At 39.3% G+C, this 24,882-nt stretch overlaps 1 protein-coding gene across 1 annotated transcript; it reads right to left on the bottom strand.

Annotated features, from left to right (window-relative positions):
• Window positions 1–3,895: 3,895 nt before the first annotated feature.
• TMBIM4 (transmembrane BAX inhibitor motif containing 4) lies at window positions 3,896–23,674 on the bottom strand. Its single transcript, XM_047866380.1, has 7 exons — window positions 23,496–23,674; window positions 20,177–20,285; window positions 18,670–18,775; window positions 14,488–14,521; window positions 10,976–11,093; window positions 4,731–4,776; window positions 3,896–4,167 (listed from the first exon to the last, which is right to left on the bottom strand). The coding sequence occupies exons 1-7, from the start codon at window positions 23,590–23,592 to the stop codon at window positions 3,961–3,963; spliced, it is 717 nt and encodes a 238-aa protein (XP_047722336.1). The 5' UTR covers window positions 23,593–23,674; the 3' UTR covers window positions 3,896–3,960.
• Between the last annotated feature and the right edge of the window lie 1,208 nt (window positions 23,675–24,882).

Here is a 24,882-nt window from a genome sequence, read left to right on the forward strand (position 1 = left end):
CCATAGATCTTAGCTGCCTCTCCCAAAAATACACGTTCACATTGCATTTTAGAGAAAGCTCATGGGCAGTACTAATTAACTGTATCTCTCTTAATAAACCAGGCCAAGGAGTGCCTGTGTGGCTCAGTAGGTTAAGCGTCTCCAACTTCAGCTCAGGTCATGATCTCGCAGTTTGTGAGTTTGAGCCCTGTGTCAGGCTCTGTGCTGACAGCTCAAAGCCTGGAGCCTGCATCAGATTCAGTGTCCCCCTCGCTCTGCGCCCTTCCCCCACTCATGCTGTGTCTCTTTCAAAAATGTGTAAATATACCAAAAAAAAAAAAGTTTTTAAATAACAAACCAGGCCAAGACTTGAAGACGCCTGGCACCAGAAGAGAGAAAAATTTACCTATTGTGAAAATGTCATGGTGTTAAGTATATTCTGCAGTACTAATACTTTAAAAAGCTGAATGGTGAGCTGCGTTACTGGAAAAAAAAAAAAAAAAAACAACTTGTAAATTTATGTTCCTCACCGGTTTGTATAAAAGCAGTTCTAACAATAAATAAGTGGCCTTAGTATATTTAAAAATCTATAATTCCCTCATTCAACCTTTGAGTATGCACTCTGTGACAGGCTCTATGTTGGGTATATGAAGAAGACTGAAACTAAACTACCAGCTTCAGGAAACTTTAGGCCCCTGATGGAGAGACAAGGCTTACAGGTCGAACTGAACATTGCTTCAGCTCCCCCCCAGAGCCGGAAGGAGCCCCCTGGAATGGAGGTACGTGTGTAGCACTGAATACAGGCTAGGAGGTGGACCAGTTCTCCTTCTTAAAGGCATGCCAAACAAGCACCAGCCAGTAGGCTCTCTGCAGCCAGGCCTCTCCCATGGAACTCCCAGTCTGACCAATCACTCGGTGAGGACTGCAAAGCCTTCTGGGATTCAGACAGTGACGCCATGTTGCCCAGACCCCAGGTGATAGGGACTTCAAGGCAAAGCTCTACAAAGATGAACAGGCAAAAAAAGCCCGAGTTCCCAGCTGTTCCAAAAAGGCCCACAGCTGGCTGCTGATACCACTAGTCCCCAGAAGTGCATCAAGTGGATCAAAGCCTGGGGTGAGACCTGCAGAAAAAAAAAATGTAGGCAGGCAGACAGGGCCCACCGCACCTTTCCCAAGAATACATTCAATAGAAACAGCTCTCAGATACTGCTCTCTCCCCATTTTCCTCCTGCCTCTGGCTGTACTTTGTACCTTGCGTGTGGAGTTGCTGGTCACTCTGTCCAAGTCCTGCTAATTCCATTTTTTAAAGCATTTCTGGAGTCTGCATCTTTTCACCTTTGTTATGAAAAACTGTTAGTTGCATGCACCCTTTTATCCAGCAATTCCACTTCTATTTCCCTATCTTGGCAAACTCCTATCTATGCACCCTGGGAGATATACAGGGACACACTGATTGTGCCAGTAAAAAAGAAGGAACCATATAAAAATGTTTGACAGAAGAATGTATGAATAACTATAGTTCATTTATGAAATATAGCCTACATCAGTGTTTTTCAAACTTCTTGGTCTTGTGATCTCTTCACACTCTTAGAAATTCAACATTTGTCGTATCAGAAATTAAAACAATTTCTTACACTTATTTGTCATTTAAAAAAGATGTATGAATTACATGTCTACATTATGTTTGTTTATTTATTTATTTATTTATTTTTATTTTTTATTTTTTAATGTTTTTGTTTATTTTTGAGAAGAGAGAGACAGAGCATGAGCAGGGGAGGGGCAGAGAGAGAGGGAGACACAGAATCTGAAGCAGGCTCCAGGCTCCAAGCTGTCAGCACAGAGCCTGACGCGGGGCTCGAACTCACAGACCGTAAGATCATGACCTGAGCCGAAGTCGGAAGCCCAACCGACCGAGCCACCCAGGCGCCCCGACATTATGTTTATTTAAAATAAACTACTGAAAAGAACAGCATTGTTTTCCATTTTTTAAAATGTCAAATCTGTTTTTGCTTATTTAGTATCTTTAGTTACAATTCAGTACATTCTGCCTTTGGATGGCCAATAACAATTAACAATAGTAGCTGACATTAACTAACACTTATATGATATATCCATCTCATTTAAACCTTGTAACAGCCCAGTAAGGTAGATATTATTACTCCCATTAGAAAGATGAGACAAAGACCTAGATAAGAAAGGATAACTAACTTGTCAAAAATCACATAATCAGTTGGTTGCATAGCAAGGATTCCAATTTCAGTGCTCTTACCCCCTATACTATGTTAAACTTGAGTAGAGCACCATACAATTGGGTATTCAACAACTAACTGGTAATGATGGAGTCAAATTTACACCGAAAACTCACCAGAAGCTAAATCTATATTACTAATTTATTTCAACTTAATAGCTGGGAAATGATGCTTCGTGGAGGTTCTGGGCCAAGTTGTGTCCCCCAAAATTCGTATCTCCCTTAGTCTACCTGAGCTGCCATAACAAAATACTAGAGACTGGGTAGTTATAAACAACAGAAATTTATTTTTCACAGTCTGGAGGCTGGGAAGTCCCAGATCAAGGTGCTGGCAGATTCAGTATCTAGTTAAAGGCCCTCTCCCTGGTTCATTGATTGTGTCTTTTCACTGCTACCTCATGTGACAGAAAGGGTGAGGAATCTCTGTGGGATCACTTTTGTAAGAGTACTAATCCCCTTCATGAAAGCACCATTCTCATGACCTAAGCATGTCCCAGAAGCCCTACCTCCTCATATCATCACACTGGGCATTAAGTTTCAAACTGTGAATGGAGGGTGGGGAGGGCACAAACATTCTATTTTACTACAAGGTACTCACCCCTAGTACCTCAGAATGGGACCGCATTTGGAGACAGGGTCTTTAAAGAGGTATTAAGGTAAAATGAGGTCAGTAGGGTGGGCCCTAATCCAATATTAACTGTGTCCTTGTGAGAAGAAGAAATTTGGACACAGACAAGTACAGAGAGAGAAAACCATGTAAAAACACAAGGAGACGATGACCATCTACCAGCCAAGAGAGAGACCCCAGAAGAAACCAATCCATGATCTCAGACTTCTAGCTGCCAGAACTGGGAGAAAATTATTTTCTTTTTAAGCCACCCAGTCTGCGGTACTTTGTTACGGCACCCTAGCAAACTAGTACAGTGAAGGAATCTGCCAGAGTTTGCTTGGCCACTGGTACACTGCTGTAATTTTTAAATGAAACCTGTACTTAATGTCAAATTTTATGTCAAAAATCTGACTTTCAAGAAGACATCTAACTTTTAGTATACTTTATAAATGAAATGTCATTAACACTTTAATTTTAATATAATGTGGAATAATTCTGCAGAATTTATCTTTTTTGCTTTTTCCTTTCTAAGTAAGATTAAAATTTCCTAGTAAAAGGAAACTTATACTTTATAATGGTGAGGCCACAAGTACTTTAAAATCAAAATCAATTCTAATGTTAATTAAGGAAAAATTTACATAAAGTCACTAGAAGATCAATTGATAGTCTTATCTACTCAAGAAATTATTTTTGAATTGCAGGTAAACAATCTCTATATGGCAAATTTAGGATTGAAAAAACTGAAAAAGAGAATTTTGGTATCTCTTTCCTGAGATTCTAAATCAAGAATTTAGAAATGAGATATCATAAAGAATAGTTAAGATTTATATTACTAGAATATAACCTAGTAATTATATATTTATCATATATATGCATATAATTATAATTACTATTATAATTACTACTATATAACAGTAATACAGAGATTGCTATTATACTATAGTATAATACTGTACTATAATATTCTATATATATTATACTATACTATAGTATAATATTATACTATATTATAGCAATGGCTCAGAAGTACATAGCATATACATAAAGTCACAAAAGTATTTACTAGTTAATTATATCCCAAACTTTATTACTTAATGAATCAGTTTCCAAACACTGCTCTCAATCACTTTTTATTAACTGCTTCCAAAAACCGCAACAGATGCAGGAATAGATTGATGACATCCAAGTAGAGGCTGATGGCAGCTAATACATACTCTTCAGGTGACAGCCTATGCATCAGGGAGTGTGTGTCATAGATGATGAATCCGCAGAAAAGAAGGGCTCCCACAGCAGCCAAGACCAACTCCACTGTTTCGTTATAGAAAAATAACTACAGGCAAGATATTAATAAGTTTGTATTTAAGAACAATATTAAGAATACTTGAGTTACTTGCTCTGAAGTTACACATGGTATATACATATTTAATAATGCTTTACAACTTTAAATACAAATGTTAAACATAGAAAAAGGCCAGGCAAGTCCATCATCATCTCTGTTGGATGAAAGGATGAATGGATGAATCAATCGATGGATATCCTCCCTTCTATTAAATTACCCACCTGACTTTGAACAGTAGCATTCCAAATATAAATCATTTAAAAGTAGATTTCTTTTTCAGAATTATACGTGTCACTTGGAGGTGAGCAATTACAAGTGAGGGCCTCTTTCTATGTAATTTAACTGATATGTTCATCTTTCTTTCAATCCATAATACTGATTAACATAAGACCCTAGTTTTTTAAAAGGTAATTTTTAAGTCATTCTACATACAAGTGTTCCAAAAAATTATAACCAAGTATCCTATCACAAGAGTACCTCTTATAGCTTTTCAAGATTATTTATATTGACATGCCCAGAAGTAAATTTCAAGTTAGCATTTTAAAACAACTTACCTTCAAGATTCCAGACAAGCACAAAATCCACAAAACAGCAAACAGTCTATAAAAACAAAATATTAGTGATTTAGAATATTGTTCCCTACCAAAAAACTATGTAAATTGATGCAACATTTTCTGAAAAAAAAAAAAACAAAAAAAAAAACAAAAAAAACATCCATCCTGACATTTGCCAAAGAATAAGTGAACTATAAGAGTTCATAAACAGGGGCACCTGAGTGGCTCAGTTGGTTAAGCATCCAACTCTTGATTTCAGCTCAGATCACAATGTCACGGTTTGTGCGATCCAGCCCCTCGTCGGGTTCTGCACTAACAGCACAGATTCTGCTTGAGATTCTGTCTCTCTCTCTCCCCGCTAACTTGTGCCCTCGTGCACTCTCTCTCTCCCAAAATAAATAAACTTAAAAAAGAGTTCATAAACATACAATGAATACTGTAGAATACTCAGAAATTGAAAAACCAGCTATCGATTCAACATTTGTTTTTATGGTGAACAAAACCAGATTAAAGTACCATTTTTAAGGTTTTCAATTGGAACACCAAAAAAACACTGATATAAGCAGAAATATCATTAGAAGCATTTTAAGCCAGAAATCGATAAAACCTTTAGAACAATGAACAAATGAAACATAACTATTTTTAAACCAAATAACAGTGTCAAATTAGTCTGTGAATATGCATATCTATCAAAGTTCCCAACGTACTATTTTATTCTAATGTATTATAGAACTTACTTTATGCACATAAATTTACCACTGCTATAATTTCATGAGTCACCACTCATACATATTATACATGATGTATAATGAGGTATTATAAAGTATAAACATACAACACAGGATATCTAAGCAGTCAGTCCTTTGTTATCAAATATGCGATGTGAATACACATCTGCTGCTTTAGGTCACAAGGAAGTACTGGGGTCAAATGTACCCTTCTTCCTTAAGTAAAAAACACACAAAACATGAAATAACCGTTTTCAGTCCCTGAACAGCAAACAGCATGGCACAGTAGTTCCTGAGATAAGGGAAACAGAAGAGGTAAGCTCTATAAGTGACCCAGCTGGAAAAGAGTTTCCGGACCACAGTGTAAGGACAAGAACCCATATGAAGCCCTCTGGTCTCCCTGAATTGAGGAGGTGAGAATTCAGAAGTCAGAGAGGCCCACATGGCTAGAATTTGCAGAGCAAAGTTCCAGAAAGGAGAGAGCTATACAGAGAGCTAGTTGGCTCTGGTGATATGCAGAGAGTCCCCTTTAAGTCTTTAGCTGAGCACAGATCAATGCATACTCCTGAGGAAGTGACAAAGGCTGGGGAAAGAGAAGCAGGCAGAACAATCCTCAGAGCCCAAACGGGAACAGGAATAAGTTCGCCCTAACCAAAGTGGAAAGACCTCCTAAGACGTGGGGTCTGAATAATTCTTAGAAAGATACTGTCTCAACAGTGGGACCAAATTAGCCCTAACCTAAACACTGTTCTGGACCCACCTAACAGTGCTTAAAAACAAGCATCAAAAGGTTCAGGCAGTTTCCAAGGAACTTAACAGCTTAAGAGAAGAATAAAACCAAAGATATTTAAAGGAAAGAAAAAAATCAACACCCAACAATATAAAATTTACAATGACAAGCATCTAATAAAAAATTAAAAGGCATGCAAAAGAACCAGGAAATCTGACCTATAACAATGAGAAAAATCAATCAATATAAATAAATTCAGAAATGACACAATGATAGAATTAGTAAATGACATTAAAAAATATATTCCAGGGGCGCCTGGGTGGCGCAGTCGGTTAAGCGTCCGACTTCAGCCAGGTCACGATCTCGCGGTCCGGGAGTTCGAGCCCCGCGTCGGGCTCTGGGCTGATGGCTCAGAGCCTGGAGCCTGTTTCCGATTCTGTGTCTCCCTCTCTCTCTGCCCCTCCCACGTTCATGCTCTGTCTCTCTCTGTCCCAAAAATAAATAAACGTTGAAAAAAAAATTTAAAAAAAAAAAAATATATTCCATATGTTCAAGGAGTTAGAGGAAAGCATCACCATGAGAAGACAAGGGGAAGATATATATTTTTAAGACACAAACTAAACTGAATTTCCATAAATGAAAAATATGTCAAAAGAAAAATATTCTGGTTGGAATTAACAGCGGATTAGACACTAAAGAAGAACACATTACCAAATTAAAAGTAGCAACAGAAATGAACCAAAACGAATCACAGAGAGAAAACCGAGGAGAAAAAAATAAATAAATAAACCGAGTATCCATGAACTGTGGGACAACATCAAGAAGCCTAACGTATATGCTGATCTCAACAGAGAAGGCAAAACCTAAAAATGTTTCAAGTAACAGCTCCTGAAAATGTTCCAAACATGATGGAAATTTTAAACTGACAATGCAAGCAGAAGAAACATGAGAAAACTACACCAAGGAGTATCATAATCAAATTACTAAAAATGTTAATCAAATTACTGAAAATTACTGAGAAAATATTAAAGGTAGATGGAGGATAAAAGACATTATGTACAGAGGAACAAAGATAAGAAAGACAGAAGACTTCTTGTCAAGAACTACCTGAACCAGAAGACTACGGAATGATATCTTATAAAATATGGAAAACAGGAAAAAAAAAAAAAATCACCCAAACCTAGAATCCTACACTCCATAAAAATAACATCTAAAACCAAAGGCGAAAAAATATTTTTTCAGACATGCAAAAGTTGAGATCAAGAGACCAGCACTGTAAGAAATATTAAAAAGAAAGCCCACGGGCAGAAGGAAAATATAAGATGGAAATTTGGATCCACACAAAGAAATGAAGAACAGAAATGACAAATATGTGGGTGAACATAAAAGATTTCATGTATATTTAAGTCTCCTTAAAGGATAATTTAATGTTTTGAACAAAGATAATAATATTTTACGAGGTGTGTAACATATGTGGAATTAAAAGTTACAGTAGCAATAGCACAAAGGCAGGGGAGAGGACATGTAAGTTTGCTATACAGGAAATGGTATATGACTTAGAGGTAGATGAGGATGATTTAAAGATGTGTACTGTAGGGGGCTCTGACTGACTCAGGTGGTAAAGCATGAGACTCTTGATCTCGGGGTTGTGAGTTCAAACCCCACGTTGGGTGTAGAGATTACTTAAATAAATTTTAAAAATGTGGAGTAAGAAGAAAACAAACAAATAAATAAACAGTAAAACCTAGAGCAACCCCTACTTAAAAGAGCTATAGCTAATAACTAATAAAAGAGGGAAAAAGGTACAAAGAACAGACAGGACAAACAGCAAGAAAACAAATGCTGAGATAGTAGGCTTAAATTCAATCAGATCAATAATCACATTAAATGTTAGTAGTCTACTCCAATTAATAGCAGAGATGGTCATACTGAATTTAGGAAAAAAAAAAAAAGCAAGAGCCAACCATATACTGCCTGTAAGAAAACTGTTTTAACTATAAAGCCACAAATCAGCTAACAATTAAAGGATGGAAAATGGTTTATCATGCTAACATAATTAAAAGAAAGCTAAGGTATGGGGCACGTGGGTGGTTCAGTCGGTTAAGCATCCGACTTCGGCTCAGGTCATGATCTTGCGTTTCATGAGTTCAAGCCCCGCATCGGGCTCTGTGCTGACAGCTCAGAGCCTGGAGCCTGTTTCAGATTTTGTGTCTCCCCCTCTCTCTGCCCCTCCCCTGCTTGTGCTCTCTCTCTGTCTCTCAAAAAATGAATAAATGTTAAAAAAAAGCAAGCAAGCAAGCAAGCAAGCAAGCAAGCAAGCAAGCTGAGGTAAGTGTATTAATAAAGTACTTTAGGGCACAAATATTACCAGAGATTACTACTACAGAGTAATAAAAGGATCATCAAGAGGACATAACAATCCTAAATGTTTATGCAAGTAAAAACAGAACTTCAAAGTAACATGCAGCAAAACTTACAGATATGATGAGAGAATCATACACTAATCCGTACTTGTAGTTGAAGATTTCACTACTACTTTGACATTAATTGATAGAATGAGCACACAGAAAAGATTGGTTAAGCACACAGAACACTTAAACAACACTATTATCAATGAACCTGACTTAACTGACATTCATCAAACACTGATCCAACAGCAACAAAACACACATTCTCTTTTAGTGCACAAGGAACATTTACTAAGTATTGTAAGACGACTCTCAATAAATACCTAAGGACTGAAATCATGCAGAATATGTTATTTAACAACAAAATAAAATCAGAAATTAAGTATATAATAGGATCATAACCCAGTGTGGTGAATTGAGGGCATGGTGAGATTCCAGCTCTCAATTCCCTTGCTGGAATAGCCACAAAACTTCTACTGAGACATCTGGAAGACCGAAGTTAGAATGACGTATCATAACAACACATAGTATAGATCCTTCAGGGCTGAAATGGACTCAGAACTTGCTTTTCCACACTTAAACCTTAGGAAAACTCCAAAGCTTCTGCACCAAGGAGTATGGGGAAGGTGGCATTAAGAAAGCATCTGAGGTTTTACTCTACTCACAAGCTAATAATGAGGTAGTCTGGCACAGTTTCATGGATGCCCGTAGAAAACATGAGACCCCTAGGTCTGATACAAAGGAGTTTATTACAGCAATAGCAGTTGTTAAAGAACAAGCACAGTAGATTGGTGTTGTCAGAGCAGGGAAATAAGAGAGCTAGTAGAAGGCTGAAGAAAGAAAGTGCGACACTGGCATTTAAGATTTCTTCAGTGGAACAATCCCCAGTGACCACAAAGTCTGCGGTGTAGCCATGGCAGGGAGACGAAAAGTTGCTGAAGAAGAGGGCCAGACACACTGAGAAGCTAAGGTGATAGATGGGCCTAACATGTGGTTCGATGCTAGAGTCTTTAAACAATGAGGAAAGCTTGGGGTGCCTGGCTGGCTCATGGTACAGCATGCGACTCTTGATCTCGGGGTTGTGAGTCCGAGCCCAACGCTGGGTGCGGCGATAACTTAAAATAACAAAAAATAAAAAGGAGGAAGGCCTGAACAAAGGGAATCAGTGGCAATAATGAGGATGATTAGGAAGTATAGAGCCGGACAACATACACCTTAGAGCAATGGATTTCTAGCACACTAAAGAAATAACGAAAGTAGCACTAGGGGACTGAAGCAGTTGGCAATACTAACCCCCTACCCAAACTACATAGGGTGTGTGCGAATGAGCAGCTAGAGAACAATGTTCTCAAGGAGGAATCAAGTTTCAACTGAAATAAGAATAATATATTATGAAGAGGCTGAAACATAAAGTAAGATTATTTACCAGAACTGGATTTCTAGAGACTATACTAGAACGGATGGGAGACAGGGAGCACATGGAGACTGGCATGAGAAGAAGCAGAGAGCAAATCTTTCACCGTATGTACCACATGAGTATGTATCCACACCACAGCACTAAAAGCAGGAAATGGAAAAAATATTGCCTGTAAATCAAACTCCATTCTAATACAATGATTTAAGCATCTTGCACAATTGTCAGTGTTGGATGACTAGTTGTATCTTATCCCAACAGAGATTTCTGGTAGCCTGGATTTCCAGGGGGAAAGAAGGGGATGAAAGAATGTTTACCACAGTAGACTTTTGTAAATTTTTAATGTTGTAACAGGAAAAAGGACAGACGATGCTGGGGTGATGATATGCCAACAGGAAGCCATTATGAGCTTAGAAAAGAATACATGCATTCTTACCAGGTGAGGGCAACACTGTACCATTATCCTATATAAAAAGTATCATTCCATATATTTATTAGTTTGAAGAAAGATACAGGTTAATCTAGATAGGTCAAAAAGGCTTTAAAGTTCATGCAGGTATCACCAACACCTGGGTTTCTCCCACAAAGAAGAGAGTGGATGGTCTTGGTAACAATGATGTTAAGACAAAGGCCTGAATAATTTAGTAAGTTCCATAGCATTCATAGAGCATACAAGCCTAGCCTCTCTAGAAAACTGGGTTTGTTTTTTGTTTTTGTTTTTTGTTTGTTTGTTTTTTGACATTCCCGTTCCTTTCAATATAGAGCGGAAGCAAATGACTCAAAGCCACTTTCCGTCTCCCTGTATGTTCTGGGAGTAGAGCCCAGCCTTAACACTCAGAGAGATGACCTCTCATCACCCTCCATTTTAGAAGGCAGTATCCAAAGCTAACAATATAGCACTTATCTTAGGACAACCTATAATGTTAAGGATATTTATCTATCATAGTCATGAATATATAACTTACCCTGCTCCAAATTTGCTGAAATCTCTCTTAGATTGCAGAGTATATGCAGTCAAACCAAGAAATACGGCAGTAGTCAGTATAAATGCTTGCAGAATAATATATATATCATAGAAAGAAACTGTAAAATTAAAAAACACTGATTAAAAATGCACTTAAACATACTCAACTTTAAACAGCGTTTTCCCCTGGCATTTAGCAGAAATGCTGTATTTTCTTCGGTACTACTTGCCAATAAAAATAGAAGACTCTTTGGGGCGCCTGGGTGGCGCAGTCGGTTAAGCGTCCGACTTCAGCCAGGTCACGATCTCGCGGTCCGTGAGTTCGAGCCCCGCGTCAGGCTCTGGGCTGATGGCTCGGAGCCTGGAGCCTGTTTCCGATTCTGTGTCTCCCTCTCTCTCTGCCCCTCCCCCGTTCATGCTCTGTCTCTCTCTGTCCCAAAAATAAATTTTAAAAAAAGTTGAAAAAAAAAATTAAAAAAAAAAAATAGAAGACTCTTTATCCAGCCTTGGAAGGTAAAACCACACCCACATTGCAATAAACAGGCTCCAAAATATTCATTCATACAAAATAAAGGGGTCACATCATTATGAAGTTAAAGAGACGACTGGAGAGATATGACACAGCCAGGTGGTTCAGGATTTGGGGGATACGGTGGGATGACTCCCACCATCTCTGTCCCAGCTGAGTTTTATGACGATCTGTGGTAACTGTCCTTTATTGACTTAAGTATCAGTAGGGATGAATGGGGTCCTGTGGCTGACTGGGAATCACCGGGCAGTAGCAGCAATTCTAGCAATCACCTGTTTCATTGCATAACCCAGTCCATCAGCCCAAATCAAAGAAACTAGGCAAGAAAAAACACTGGCACTGTCTGGGATTGTCTGCCATTCATCAACCCTGTAGACAATAGGAACCAGCCACTAACTGTGTTATATCCATACCTGCATCATCTTGGAATACAGAAATGGGGGTTTCCTGAATATATACCAAATTCCCTTCTGAAATTTTAGAATGAACATCTGAATTGACCATGGCTATTGTAATTATAACACAACTGCTTAACATTTTAACAAAATGCTAAATTGTAACCTCTTTAAAGGAGGTTAAGTACTTTCAACCAAAACCATTTAAGTAATTTTTAATTTTTCAGGGATTAATTTCTATTCTTAAATACTACATATAGAATTTCTCTATTTCTGGGGTGCCTGGGTGGCTCAGTTGGTTAAGTGTCCAACTTCGGCTCAGGTCATGATCTCACGGTCTATGAGTTCGAGCCCTGCATCAGGCTCTGTGCTGACAGCTCAGGGCCTGGTGCCTGCTTCAGATTCTGTGTCTCCCTCTCTCTCTGCCCCTCCCCTGCTCATGCTCTGTCTCTCTCTGTCTCAAAAATAAATAAAAACATTTTTAAAAAATTAAAAAAAAAAGAATTTCTCAGGGCGCCTGGGTGGCTCAGTCGGTTAAGCGGCCTACTTCGGCTCAGGTCATGATCTCGCGGTCCGTGAGTTCGAGCCCCACGTCCGGCTCTGTGCTGACAGCTCCGAGCCTGGAGCCTGTTTTGGATTCTGTGTCTCCCTCTCTCTGACCCTCCCCCGTTCATGCTCTGTCTCTCTGTCTCAAAAATAAATAAACGTTAAAAATAAATTAAAAAAAAAAAAAGAATTTCTCTATTTCTATCGTTATAGGATCTGGAAGGTAAATGCAGAGAAGGAAAAACATGAAGTTATCTTGTCAACAATTTTAGAATGAGATTAGGTGGAAAGGATATTATAATTAAGGAGGAAAATAGAGTTCTCAGATTATCCCATCTGTGTATGTCCACCCCTATTCCAATAACCCTGAACTAGGAAATCTTTCTCCTCCTATATCCATTACACGTGGTGGGAGCCAGGGAAGACAGAGATGGACTTGATAATAACATGGATAGTAACGTTAATAATAATGTTAATAATAATAAATAGGGGCGCCTGGGTGGCGCAGTCGGTTAAGCGTCCGACTTCAGCCAGGTCACGATCTCGCGGTCCGTGAGTTCGAGCCCAGCGTCGGGCTCTGGGCTGATGGCTCGGAGCCTGGAGCCTGTTTCCGATTCTGTGTCTCCCTCTCTCTCTGCCCCTCCCCCGTTCATGCTCTGTCTCTCTCCGTCCCAAAAATAAATAAACATTGAAAAAAAATAATAATAAATAATTGGGGCGCCTAGGTGGCTCAGTTAACTGTCCAAGTCTTGATTTCGGCTCAGGTCATATCTCACAGTCAGGAGACTCAGCCCCACCTCGGGCTCTGCGCTAAATAGGGAGCCTGCTTAAGGTCCTGTCTCCTCTCCCTCCACCCCACCCCTGCTCACTCATGTGTATGTGTATGCACGCTCTCTCTCTCTCAAAATATAAAAAATTTAAAAATAATTTAGAAAAAGGAAAGGTTCTACCAAAAATAAGTATTAAGTAAATGTTAATAATACTTCCTTTCTATGTTGAGAAATTTCAATCCTATTTATTTTAGTAGTTATTATTATTGACTTATATTGATTCCTTTATAAAAGAAAGAAGTGAATTACCAAACAATATGTAGATTCAATAAAACTGGCTTAGGTTAAAAGCAACAATGACAAAATAGGAAAAGACAAATATGTTACACATAATGATTAACAATTAACTATTATTGTAATAGTTAATTCTAACTTTTTTGGTACCCTAGGTTAATCATTTTGAGACTATCTGAATTTTTATTAATATTAAGTCATGGGGACGCCTGGGTGGCTCAGTGGTTTGGACGCCCGACTTCGGCTCCGGTCATGATCTCACAGTTCATGGGTTCAAGCCCCACATTGGGCTCTGTGCTGACAGCTCAGAGCCTGGAGCCTGCTTTGGATTCTGTCTCCCTCTCTCTCTGCCCCTCCCCTGCTTGTGCTCTGTCTCTCTCAAAAATAAATAAACATTAAAAAAATTTTTTTAAAAGAACAGTGAGTCATGAAAATTTTTACTTGAGGCATTACATATGATACATCAAATAATTATGACAATTCATTTCTTTTCTTTTTTAAACATTTTCAAATACATATTTAACACCAAATATAAAACAGAATTACCAAGTTTCTTATAGTGCCATTCAATAAAATATGATGTAATAATGAAGCACAGTTCAGTGTAGCAATTTGAGAGGCTCAGCTCATGTGATGAAAATGTATGGCTCAAAATATATTTTATCAGTTCCTCCAAGGCCCCTTTAAATCGGGAAAACATTAGCTGTCTTGTTTTTTATAAATGGATAAACACACATGAATACTGTTCTCCATTCTGCTGTTTTCTTAACTCTTTTCCACTTCCTCTAAGCTTAGTTGAACTACATAAAGTATAAACATTTAATTTTGCTTATATTTTAGGAATTCTTCATCCTATGCTATGTATTTGAAATATGACATTTCATGAAGTTAAGCTTTAGTCCCAAACACCTTTTTACACAAAAGATTTATCCACATTAAAAAGTTAATGTAACATAAGAGAAGCAGAATTACGGCTTACCAACAAAGGCCACAGTCAGAGCTTCGAACAGTGTCTAAACAAAGAAACTAAAATTACACAGATGCACATAAAATTTACACTAAATCATGTACATATTCTAATTACTAAGAGTTCAATGTGATTCCATGTTTATGATCTCATTTTAGCTTCAGAGCAGCCTTTGAATTACACGGGACATTTGGTAAGCCCACCATAATGAAAATGAGACCTCAAGGGCACCCGGCTGGCTCAGCTGGAAGAACACATGACTCATGATGCTGGGGTCGTGAATTCGAGCCCCACGTTGGGGAGATTACTTAAATAAATAAAGCTTTACAAAAAAGTAAAAAGAAAATGAGACCTCAAAGTATTGAGTAGGAGTCTTTAGATTCTAATAGTGATCCTTAAACCCTAACTAGAGTTTGCGTATCTGTAACAGGAACAGAAATAGTATGGGAAATTCCATTTTTCATACTCTCTGTAAGTAAAATGAAATTACAAATGATATGCCCATCCGTAAAAACTTCTAGTGGCACACACACCTAGGAAGAATAAAATATTTAGGTAGCACTTTGGTGTGGCAGTCCTGAAACCGTCTCCCAGTATTCTCTCCTTCTTCGCTAGTAACAGAATTTTTACCTGGACGCATAGCTGTTCAGGTTAAACATTACATTTCTCAGGTTCCCCTGCAGCTAGATCTGGTCATAGGACTTTATTGTAGCTAATAGAATGTGGGTGGAGAGGTGTACAACTACTAAAAACAAAGGGGCTTGCTCTTCCCTTTATCTTCTCATTTAAAAAAAAATTTTTTTTTAACGTTTATTCACTTTTGAGAGAGACAGAGCATGAGTGGGGAAGGGGCAGAGAGAGAGGGAGACACAGAATCTGAAGCGGGCTCCAGGCTCGGAGCTGTCAGCACAGAGCCCGACGCGGGGCTCGAACTCACGAACTGTGAGAACTGAGCCACCCAGGCGCCCCTCTCATTTTTTTTTTTTTTAAATAACTGGATGGAATGTGGATATTGGCGGTGAGCTAACTTATGCCACACAATGCTTAAGGAGTACTTGAACTTCAGCAAGTGTCTGCGCCCCTGACAACTTCACTAAACAGTCATGCAGATTTTTACATGAAAGAGAAGTAAGCCATCTTGCTTCCCCCATGTCACATGCAGCTGAACTCATATCCTAATACAAGATTTAGGGACATTGAGTCTTAATCCTCCAGCTTCTCTTTCTCCTTATCTACATGCCTTTGTTTCGTCTGACATGCTTACTCTAGTTACATTTTACCAACTATCTGATTAGACCGTATCACAAAGCCAAGCCAGAAGTAACAAGCAGTGGCTGTATACTCATAGTCTTGGGAGAAGCCCTCCCGGTAACTCTCCCCACCTGAAATCAAGACATCTAACAGAACTAGAGCAAAAATGGCATTAGAAATGGACACACACGTGGAGGCAATGAAGCCACCGCCCCATTTTGTCATAATGCTGTTGGCAGCGTCAGGGAAGTGGTAGCAAAAGATGATAGAAAGATTTTTTTTTTTTTTTCCGGGCAAATACGATCGTACCACTGTCCTGATACTTGTGACATGACTTGAGGTAAGAAATCCTACCCCCTACTCAAGTATCCAAAGGAAACGGGACAGGATGAACAGGAGAAAAGATAAGACTAGGAAAACATACCACCACCCCAAAATAATGCCCTCTTTTAAGTATGTGAACACACACACACACACACACACACACACACACCCCTTCTAAAACAAGATAAGATCCACCTCCTTGCTTACTTTGGTAGAGCAGGACAAAGTAACCTCATATCAGAGGTCTCTGAATAATCTGAAATGTATTTTACATGCTTCCTTAGTTATTCACCCATTTTTAGCTATGGGTATAGGAATAAGTGATCACCTTGCCCACAAGCATTTGGCTAATGCTTTTCTAGTAGGTTCTCTCTCTGCTGGACAAACGTCAGTCCATACCAGAGAGAAATCAACCAGTCTTTTTGAAAGGAGGCTGGCTTTATATAGAGTTGAAGAGGAACTCCATATGACAGTTTCTTTTTAGGACCCTCTCTCTCTCCTAGGACAAAGATGACTGGGGCAGGAGTTGGTATCTAACCCTAGGACTACCAACCCGTGTATTGGTTAACAACCTACAATGTGACCTGTGCCAATAATAAGCAGTGCCAATCAGATTCTTTCTCACCTGGGAATCTAAACTTAGAGAAAGAAGTTATGGCAGCAGGAGCTAAAGCTAAAGGTTAACGAACCATATGAGGGCCCACAATGCACCATATAAAAACTAAAGATAGCAGGGGTGCCTGGGTGGCTCAGTTGGTTAAGCGTCTGACTCTTGATCTCAGCTCAGGTCATGATCTCAGTGTGTGAGTTAGAGCCCCTCATCAGGCTCCGTGCTTACGGTGCAGCTGACAGTGCAGAGCCTCTTTGAGATGCTTTCTTTCTTCTTTCTGTCTCTGCCCTTACCCCACTTGCTCTCTCTCTTAAAAATAAATAAACAAACTTAAAAAAAAATAACTAAAGACAGCAAAGAGGAAAACTATGTGTAAGGACAACTGTAAGGTAGAAAAGAGATGTTACAGAAGGGGGAAGCGACTCCCAATTCTTGCTTCGAATTCCCTACAATAGCATCATTCCTGGAAGCTTCCTCTAGTGTTCCTTGTCTAATTCTTAAGGCCCCTTCTTGGGGGGTTCCCAAGCTCTTATAAACTTCACATTACTTGAGATAACTTGGGTTAGGGTTCTGATACCTGGCAAACAAAAGAACCTAAGATTTAAATGAATAACCTGTCCTATAATTGAAATTTCTAAAGTCATGAGCTTTTGTTTCATCATATTAACATAAACTTGTTACCAGAATTCACAAACTATCTTTAGTTTAAAGCATTTTAATCTGGTAAATAGCATTTTCGCTCTTATTCGACGATAAAATTAGCATTAGTTTGAAATGTTTTGAAGTAAATTTTTAGGTTAGAACCCAAAGTCATATTGGATATGAGAACAAGAAAAATAATTTAAAAGATATATAACTTGAGCCTTACACCTCATTCTGGTCATATTATAGGATTGGGTTTTAATAGGTAGTAGTTTGGGTTTTAATTTTCACAAATATCTAAACAAACATGACCTAAAGTTAAGTTCCCCAATTATGATTTTATGTATTTATGTATTTATGTATGTATGTATTTATTTATTTATTTAGCAAGAGAGAGCACAAGCAGGGGAGGGGCAAAGAGAATGTGAAAGAAAGAGAATCCCAAGCGAGCTCCATGAGCCCAATGCTGGGCTTGAACTCGTGAATCCATGAGATCATGACCTGAGCTGAAATCCAGAGTCAGACACTTAACTGACTAAGCCACCCAGGCTCCCCTCCCCAATGATGATTTTAAAACAAATTAGTAGAGCACATCAACTGAGCAAAATGGTCTTTTAAAAGAACAGATAACTAAGATAAAAATAACACTGAGGGGGTGTCTGAGTGGCTCAGTCGGTTGAGTGTCTGATTTTGGCTCAGGTCATGATTTCACAATTCATGCGTTTGAGCCCCACGCATGGGGCTCTGTGCTGACAGCTTGGAGCCTGGAGCCTGCTTTGGATTCTGTGTCTCCTCCTCTGCCCTTCCCCAACTCACGCTTGCTCTTTTTCCTTCTCTCTCTCTCAAAAATAAACATTGGAAAGAAATTAAAAAATAAGTAACACTGAGGAGTTAATCATAAAGATTTGAATTTAAGGTCTATGAAATTAAGGCTACAATTTTTTTCTCAAGGAAATCACAGAATATTAGGGATACAAAGTATCACAGGGATAATCTACTCTAACATTTTCATTTTACATATGAGCTAACTAGGTACAGAAAGGCTAAACACCCTGCCAAATGTCACATAACCAGATGGTGGCAAAGCCAAGTCATGAGAGTCCAATTCATTATTCTTTTCCACTATGTCATAATATCAATAGAAAAAAAAAAAAAAAAAAAAAAAAAAAAAACCACTTTGAAACTGACAAAGGTTAATTTTAAAAGACTAGAAAGTTACAAGTAATTTCCTAAGATATCTGAATTTATTAAAAACTCATTACTTTTGTTTTGCTACTATTTATTACATATGTACTTGCACTCAATAAAATAAAGAAAGTTAAAACACAAGAATAAAACAAAGTAACAGATACTGCCAAAATACTCACAAATCCAAAAAGCAGGTACAGGTTAAGGGGATGCTTATGTCTGTTTACAGTCAATGCTAAAATCAAACCCAAAGATCCAAGGGCAAACACCAAAATTAAGGCAGGACTAAAAGACATAAAATTAAAAGCATTTTTTAAGCTTAAGAACAGTATAAATAGTATTAACCAATAGAATAAAATCTGTCTGTTGTATTTGTGTGTATTTGTGGTGTGGAAGGAACCACACCAAAGTGTCAAAAGAAACTATTTTTCCATTCAGGGAATTTGAGGAGTGTGAGCTGGGAAAGAGCAGCAGGACAAAGAAAAGAGCCCATAATAAATGGGGAGTACTTTTCCTTTTTACTTCAGGAACTTTTAGCATATTTGAATATTTTTGCAATTAGCATACTGCTTTTTAAAACTGACATAAAGAATAGCTATTAAATAATAAACAAATTTTATATACATCTACTATGTAGCTATCATTTAAATTAAAGGACTTTACCTCAAATAGCAAACTAATTTTTTTGTAGGAGAAGTGATGATAGAAATTGTCTACTTCCAAGAAAATATTCATTCTTTCTTTTTCCTTTCTTAACGTTTGATTTATTTTAGAGAGAGACACAGTGTATGAGCAGGGGAGGGGCAAAGAGAGAGACACAGAATCCGAAGCAGGATGCGAGCTATCAGCGCAGAGTTTGGTGCGGGACTCAAACTCATGAACGGTGAGATCATGACCTGAGCTGAAGTTGGACGCTTAACCAACTAAGCCACCCAGGTGCCCATATTTTTCCTTTAATATAAAAAAATCTATAGAACTTTTAGCTATGGAAATAATTATTTTGGAGGTCAAATCTTAAACAAATTAGGGATGAACCACATGAAGCTCCTTTGGAAATTTCTCAGTGAAATTATCCTAGTCATGAGCCAACACCAAGATAAGTTAAACACACGGTTATTAGTGCTTATTCAAGCACTGTCTTAGGCTTTGAGGACTGGGCATAAGTATAATAAAAGCAAAAAAATTAAAATTCAAAACTGCATACAGTAGGGATGCCTGGGTAGCTGGGTCGGTTAAGCGACCAACTCTTGATTTTGGTTTAGGTCAAGATCTCATGGTTCATTGGTTCGAGCCCCGCATCAGGCTGTGCTGATGATAGTGTGGAGCCTACTTGGGATTCTCTCTCCCTCTCTCTTGCTGACCCTCCCCTGCTCATGCTCTCTCTCTTTCTCTCAAAATAAATAAATAAACTTAAAAAAAACCTGCATATAGTAAAAATTCTTAATTTCATCAGAAGATGAAAATTTAACCCTACAAAACTGTCAGCTAAAAAGTTCAGAGGTAAGTACCATGTTGCAGAACCTTTTCTTTATCAAAACTAGTCTTACTCGTAAGAGTTAATAATGAACCTTTTTTACATTCTAACCTCAGAAGTTAATAGAGGAAAAAGCGAACTTTGCTTATAATATGCCCTTTTGATCATAAGCAGCAGCAGAAAATGACTCGAAAATCATCTTATCACCTTACCTCTCATGTACAAATGTCCGTATAGACTCAAAGTATAAAAAAAAAGAAGATGTCACTGTCGTTAAGAGAACTTGCAGAGAAAGGATGCTGTAGACTTTTCTTAGAAAGCCTGAAAAAGAAAATAATTACACATGACAGTATTCTTAAGCATTTATCACAGAACAGCAGGAACAAATATGTTCTTAGAAACATTAAATTTTTATATATAATCTGTAAATCTTAATGCAAATAATGTAGTCTGGAACTTAAACTAAAAACAAAAATACTTCCAAAGAAATCACAAATTGTAAATGATAACTATCCCTCAAGAAGCATGAGTCTAAAAAAAATTAATAGGCCAGAATAAAAATGTTTTCAACCATGGGTGGCCTGGCTGGTTCAGTAGGTAGAGTATGTGACTCTTGATCTCAGAGTTTTTTTTTTTAAGTTCGATCCCCATGTTGGGCATAGAGCTTACGAAAGAAAGAAAGAAAGAAAGAAAGAAAGAAAGAAAGAAAGAAAGAAAGAGACAAAGAAAGGAAGAATGAAAGAACGAAAGAGACAAAGAAAGGAAGAAAGAAAACAAAAGAAAACAAAAGAAAAGAAAAGAAAAGAAAATGTTTTCATCAAAAGGAAAAGAAAGTATAAAACACTGTTTGTACACAGCAGCATAAACAAAGCAAAAGGTTACAAACAGAACATTTCCAAACAACAAATCTATCTTGAAACTGAAAAGCTAGAATAGAGAGCATATGGTTAGATACAAATTTTAAAAAGAAATCTTAATTTCCAAGCCATGCACCAGTCTTCCCTTCCTCACTATGCTTTACCCACGCTAGCCACCTTTCTGTTCCCCAAGCATGCCAACTCCTTCCTATGTCTGGGCCTTTGCCCTTGCTATTTCCCCTGCCTGGAATGCCTTTATCCTTTAGATGGAATGGTGGTTTAAATCAGCCACAATTTTTTGACACTCCGTTCAAGAGATTCACTTCTAACAACAAAAATAAGGCAGAAGTGACAATGTATGGTATGCCTAATGCTAAGTCATAAAAGGTAATTTTTTACATCTTAGTTAAAAAAAAAAAAAGTAATACAGCCATCCACTTGCTCTTTCTTAGAGGACTCACTCTAGGGCACTGTTGCTCAACCTTCCTTTTTTCATTATTGTGAACCTAAGGAGCCTTCTGGACATTACTTTCCTAATAGTCTGCCGATAAAATTTTAATGCTGCATACATCTGTTTATGTACCACGGGTCTTTGGAAGGCTAAAATTATCGTAAAATTTGAGATTTTTTTGCCCTCCACCTCAAGAACAAATTTCCGCCCCCTTGGAGTCAATATTGTCCCACTGAGAGTGAATGTTACAGGAGCCAGACCTTCCAATATATCTCTTCATCTGGCTGTTTACCTATATCTTTTGGTAAACTGGTAAAAGTGTCTCCTTGAGTTCTGTGAGCTGCTCTGGCAAATTAATCAAACCCAAGGAGGGAGTCATGGGAACCTTCAACTTACAGCCAAGTCTAACAAGTTAAGGGTAACCCGGGGACCTATTACTTACAATTGGCATCTGAAGTGGGGTGGGAGTATTCTTATGGGACTGAGCCCTTAACCTGGGGGATCTGTTACTATCTATTAGGAGATGGTGTCAGAATTGAGTTCAACTGTAGGACCCACAGTTGGCGTCATGGAGAATTGCTTGGTGTAGAAAAAAAATTTTTAAAAACCACACTTTGGTGACCAGAAGTGTCAGAACTGAAGTGTTCTGTGTGAGCCGTGAAGAGAAACATAGGAGGACGAACTGGGTTTTTTCCGTACTCAAGGGGGAAAAACACGTATGATCCAGTGATTCCACTTTGGGATATGTACATAAAAGAACTCAAAGCAGGATCTCAAGGGGGTACTGTGCCACATGTTTATAACAGCATCATTCATAGCAGGTGGAAGCTACCCAAGCGTCTACCAACAGATACAGGGATTAACAAAATGTAGTTTATTTGCACAATGGAAAATTATTCATCCTAAAAAAGTGCCATCTGACACACGCTACAAAATGGATACACCGTGAACACCTGCTAACTGAAATAAGCCAGTCACAAAAAGACACATACTTCATGATCCACTTATATGAGGTATCTAGCGTAGCCAAATTCATAAAACAGAAAGTAGAATGGTAGCTGCCAGGCTCTGGGGGAGGGGAAGATAGGGAGTTGCTTGATGGTATAGTTTCGGTGTTGCAAGATTAAAAGGTCATGGAGATTGGTTGCACAACAATGTGAATATACTTCACACTACTGAACTGAAAAATGGTGGAGATGGTACATTTTTAATGGGCTGTGTTTCACCACCATTAAAATCTTAATTTAAAAAAACTACGCTCATTGGCCAAAACCATTCCAAAATTCCATTCCAAGAATAAAGATGTTAGGGATCGAGATTCTTAATGCATCAGATCTTCATAATTCCTTTTGCGGAACAAATTCCAGCCACAGGGATAGCCTGAAAATCTGGGGCAACTTCTGTAGTCAATTGGCTGAACTAGAGCGGGCAATGAATTCCACTTACATGAAGGTAAGCATTTTATTTTTTTTAAGCATTTTAAATTCAACATAATTTCTGCCCATTAAATACTGTATAATTCCTTAAAACGAAGATTGCATTTTGATTGACCTCTAAAGCTTCCATTTCCAGCAACTGCGTCAGCGAATCCTCAAACTTAGGTTGCGTTCCAGGTGTTGCAGAGACTAGTGAACAAGAGATATGGTCCCTGCCCTCACAGATCCTACAATCCAGTAAAGGAGGCAGACAAGTAAATAGAAACCCGACACGCGATCACATCCCCTACACCAAAGACGCGCCGGCAAGTAACTGCATTCAGGCGGACGTCACCATGATCGCATAATAAACTTATTTTCACCTTAAAAGTAACCTTTAGTTTCTTTTAATATAAAGACGCCAAATTAAGGCTGCTGAGGTTTTCATCTACCCTTTCTACGCGGAGGAGGGAAAGGATTAAAGTGGGACGGGCTGCTGTTCCGGTTCTCGGTCGCACAGCCAGGGGACCACCACACCTCCCTAGAGCCGTGCTCTCCCCGGGCGCCCTGGCGGAGCGGAAGCGACACTTCCTCCCAACTCCCGGGGGAGGGCGCTCTTCCTAGGAGCCCGGGGCCTGGGGGCGGCGAACTGGAAGCAGGGCTTCCGCTCTGAGCTCCTGGAGACCCGCGCTGGCCTGCCAGCCCTGCCCGGGAGGCGTTGTCCCCGGAGGCCGAAAGCCGCCCCCAGAGCCGACGACAGCGCAGCAGCCCCACGCAGGGCGGCCCGAAGGGGCGGGGGGAGACGTACCCATTCGGATGTGCACACTGGCAGAGGCCACGCAGCTGCCATAGTTGAAGTCATCCTCGATCGAGGAGCAGGGGTACCGGGGGTCGGGGTCGGCCATGTCGGTAGCAGAACCCCAGCCACCCCGCCCAGCGAGGCCCAGTACCCGGGCTCAACGGCCTTCGACCCACTTCCGGGATGAAGCAATCCAGCCCCAACTAGCCGAGTCGCCGCGCCCATCGATGCGCAGCACACGCTCATCGATGCGCTCACCTCAGGGCTTCAGTTCGGCTGGGGGAAAAGGAGGTTGCTTCAAGTTGGGGAAGGAGAGAAAACGAATGACGTTGTTCGCATCATCCGAAGTGAAACTTTTCTCAGAGCTTTCTCAGCAAGGTGTTTCAGATCCTCTCGCCAGGAGAGTTGCTGAAAGCTATAGAACCGAGGCCCCATCCATCCATCCTTTCAACAAATCTCTCATTCACATATTCCGTCCATAGTCCACACGGGAGACACACTTTTAATTATATATTTTTTAATGTTAATAATAATCCCTAAGTTTCTTGAGCACTTTCTCTAAAGGCTTTCTGAATGAGATGATGCTTAATCCTGGAAGACAAGAGCCAACCAGAGAAGAGTGGGCTGATGCAGGTAGGTAGGTTCTCAAGAGACCAGCATCTGCAAGGGGTGGGGAGATGGGGAACAAAGCTCAGTTAAGGTTAGATACAAATGACAAAGAATGAGACTAGATAGGGGCACCTGGGTGGCTCAGTTGGTTAAGCGTCCTACTTCCGTTCAGGTCATGATCCCAGGGTTCACCAACTTCAGCTCAGGTCATGATCTCAGGGTTCACCAACTTCGGCTCAGGTCATGATCTCAGGGTTCGTGAGTTCAAGCCCCGTGTCCATTCAGTGCTGACAGCTCAGCCTGGAGCCTCCTTCGGATTCTGTGTCTCCTTGTCTCTGCTCCTCCTCCTCCTCCTCCTCCTCCTCCTCCTCCTTCTCTCTCTCTCTGCCCCCTCTCAAAAATAAGCATTTAAAAATTTTTTTAAAAAAATGAGACTAGATAGATAAATAAAGGCCAGATCACTGTGTGCCAGATGCAGAATACATTGGAGAGAGCCATGACCAAAGGCAGGAAAAAGGGAATATTGGTTTAATCTAAAACAAATGATGAGGCAAATTCGATGGATCAGAGTGAATACTCATGGTATTGCTGTCATTCAAATACAAATATGAGATGTAGGTATTCCCAGAGTAATACCATCCCAGGGGTCCTTGGAGTTTTTTGATGAGTTTGCTTTGATCCACTCACATCCACCTAGTCTCCACTTTAACCGTAAACACTCAAAAGACTTAGTAGGTGGAGCTCAGAATAGCTGTGGAACTGTCTATTCTGAAACAAAATCCTTCAA

Source organism: Prionailurus viverrinus, chromosome B4 (genome assembly GCF_022837055.1).
Source record: "Prionailurus viverrinus isolate Anna chromosome B4, UM_Priviv_1.0, whole genome shotgun sequence".
NCBI classification, from domain to species: domain Eukaryota; kingdom Metazoa; phylum Chordata; class Mammalia; order Carnivora; family Felidae; genus Prionailurus; species Prionailurus viverrinus.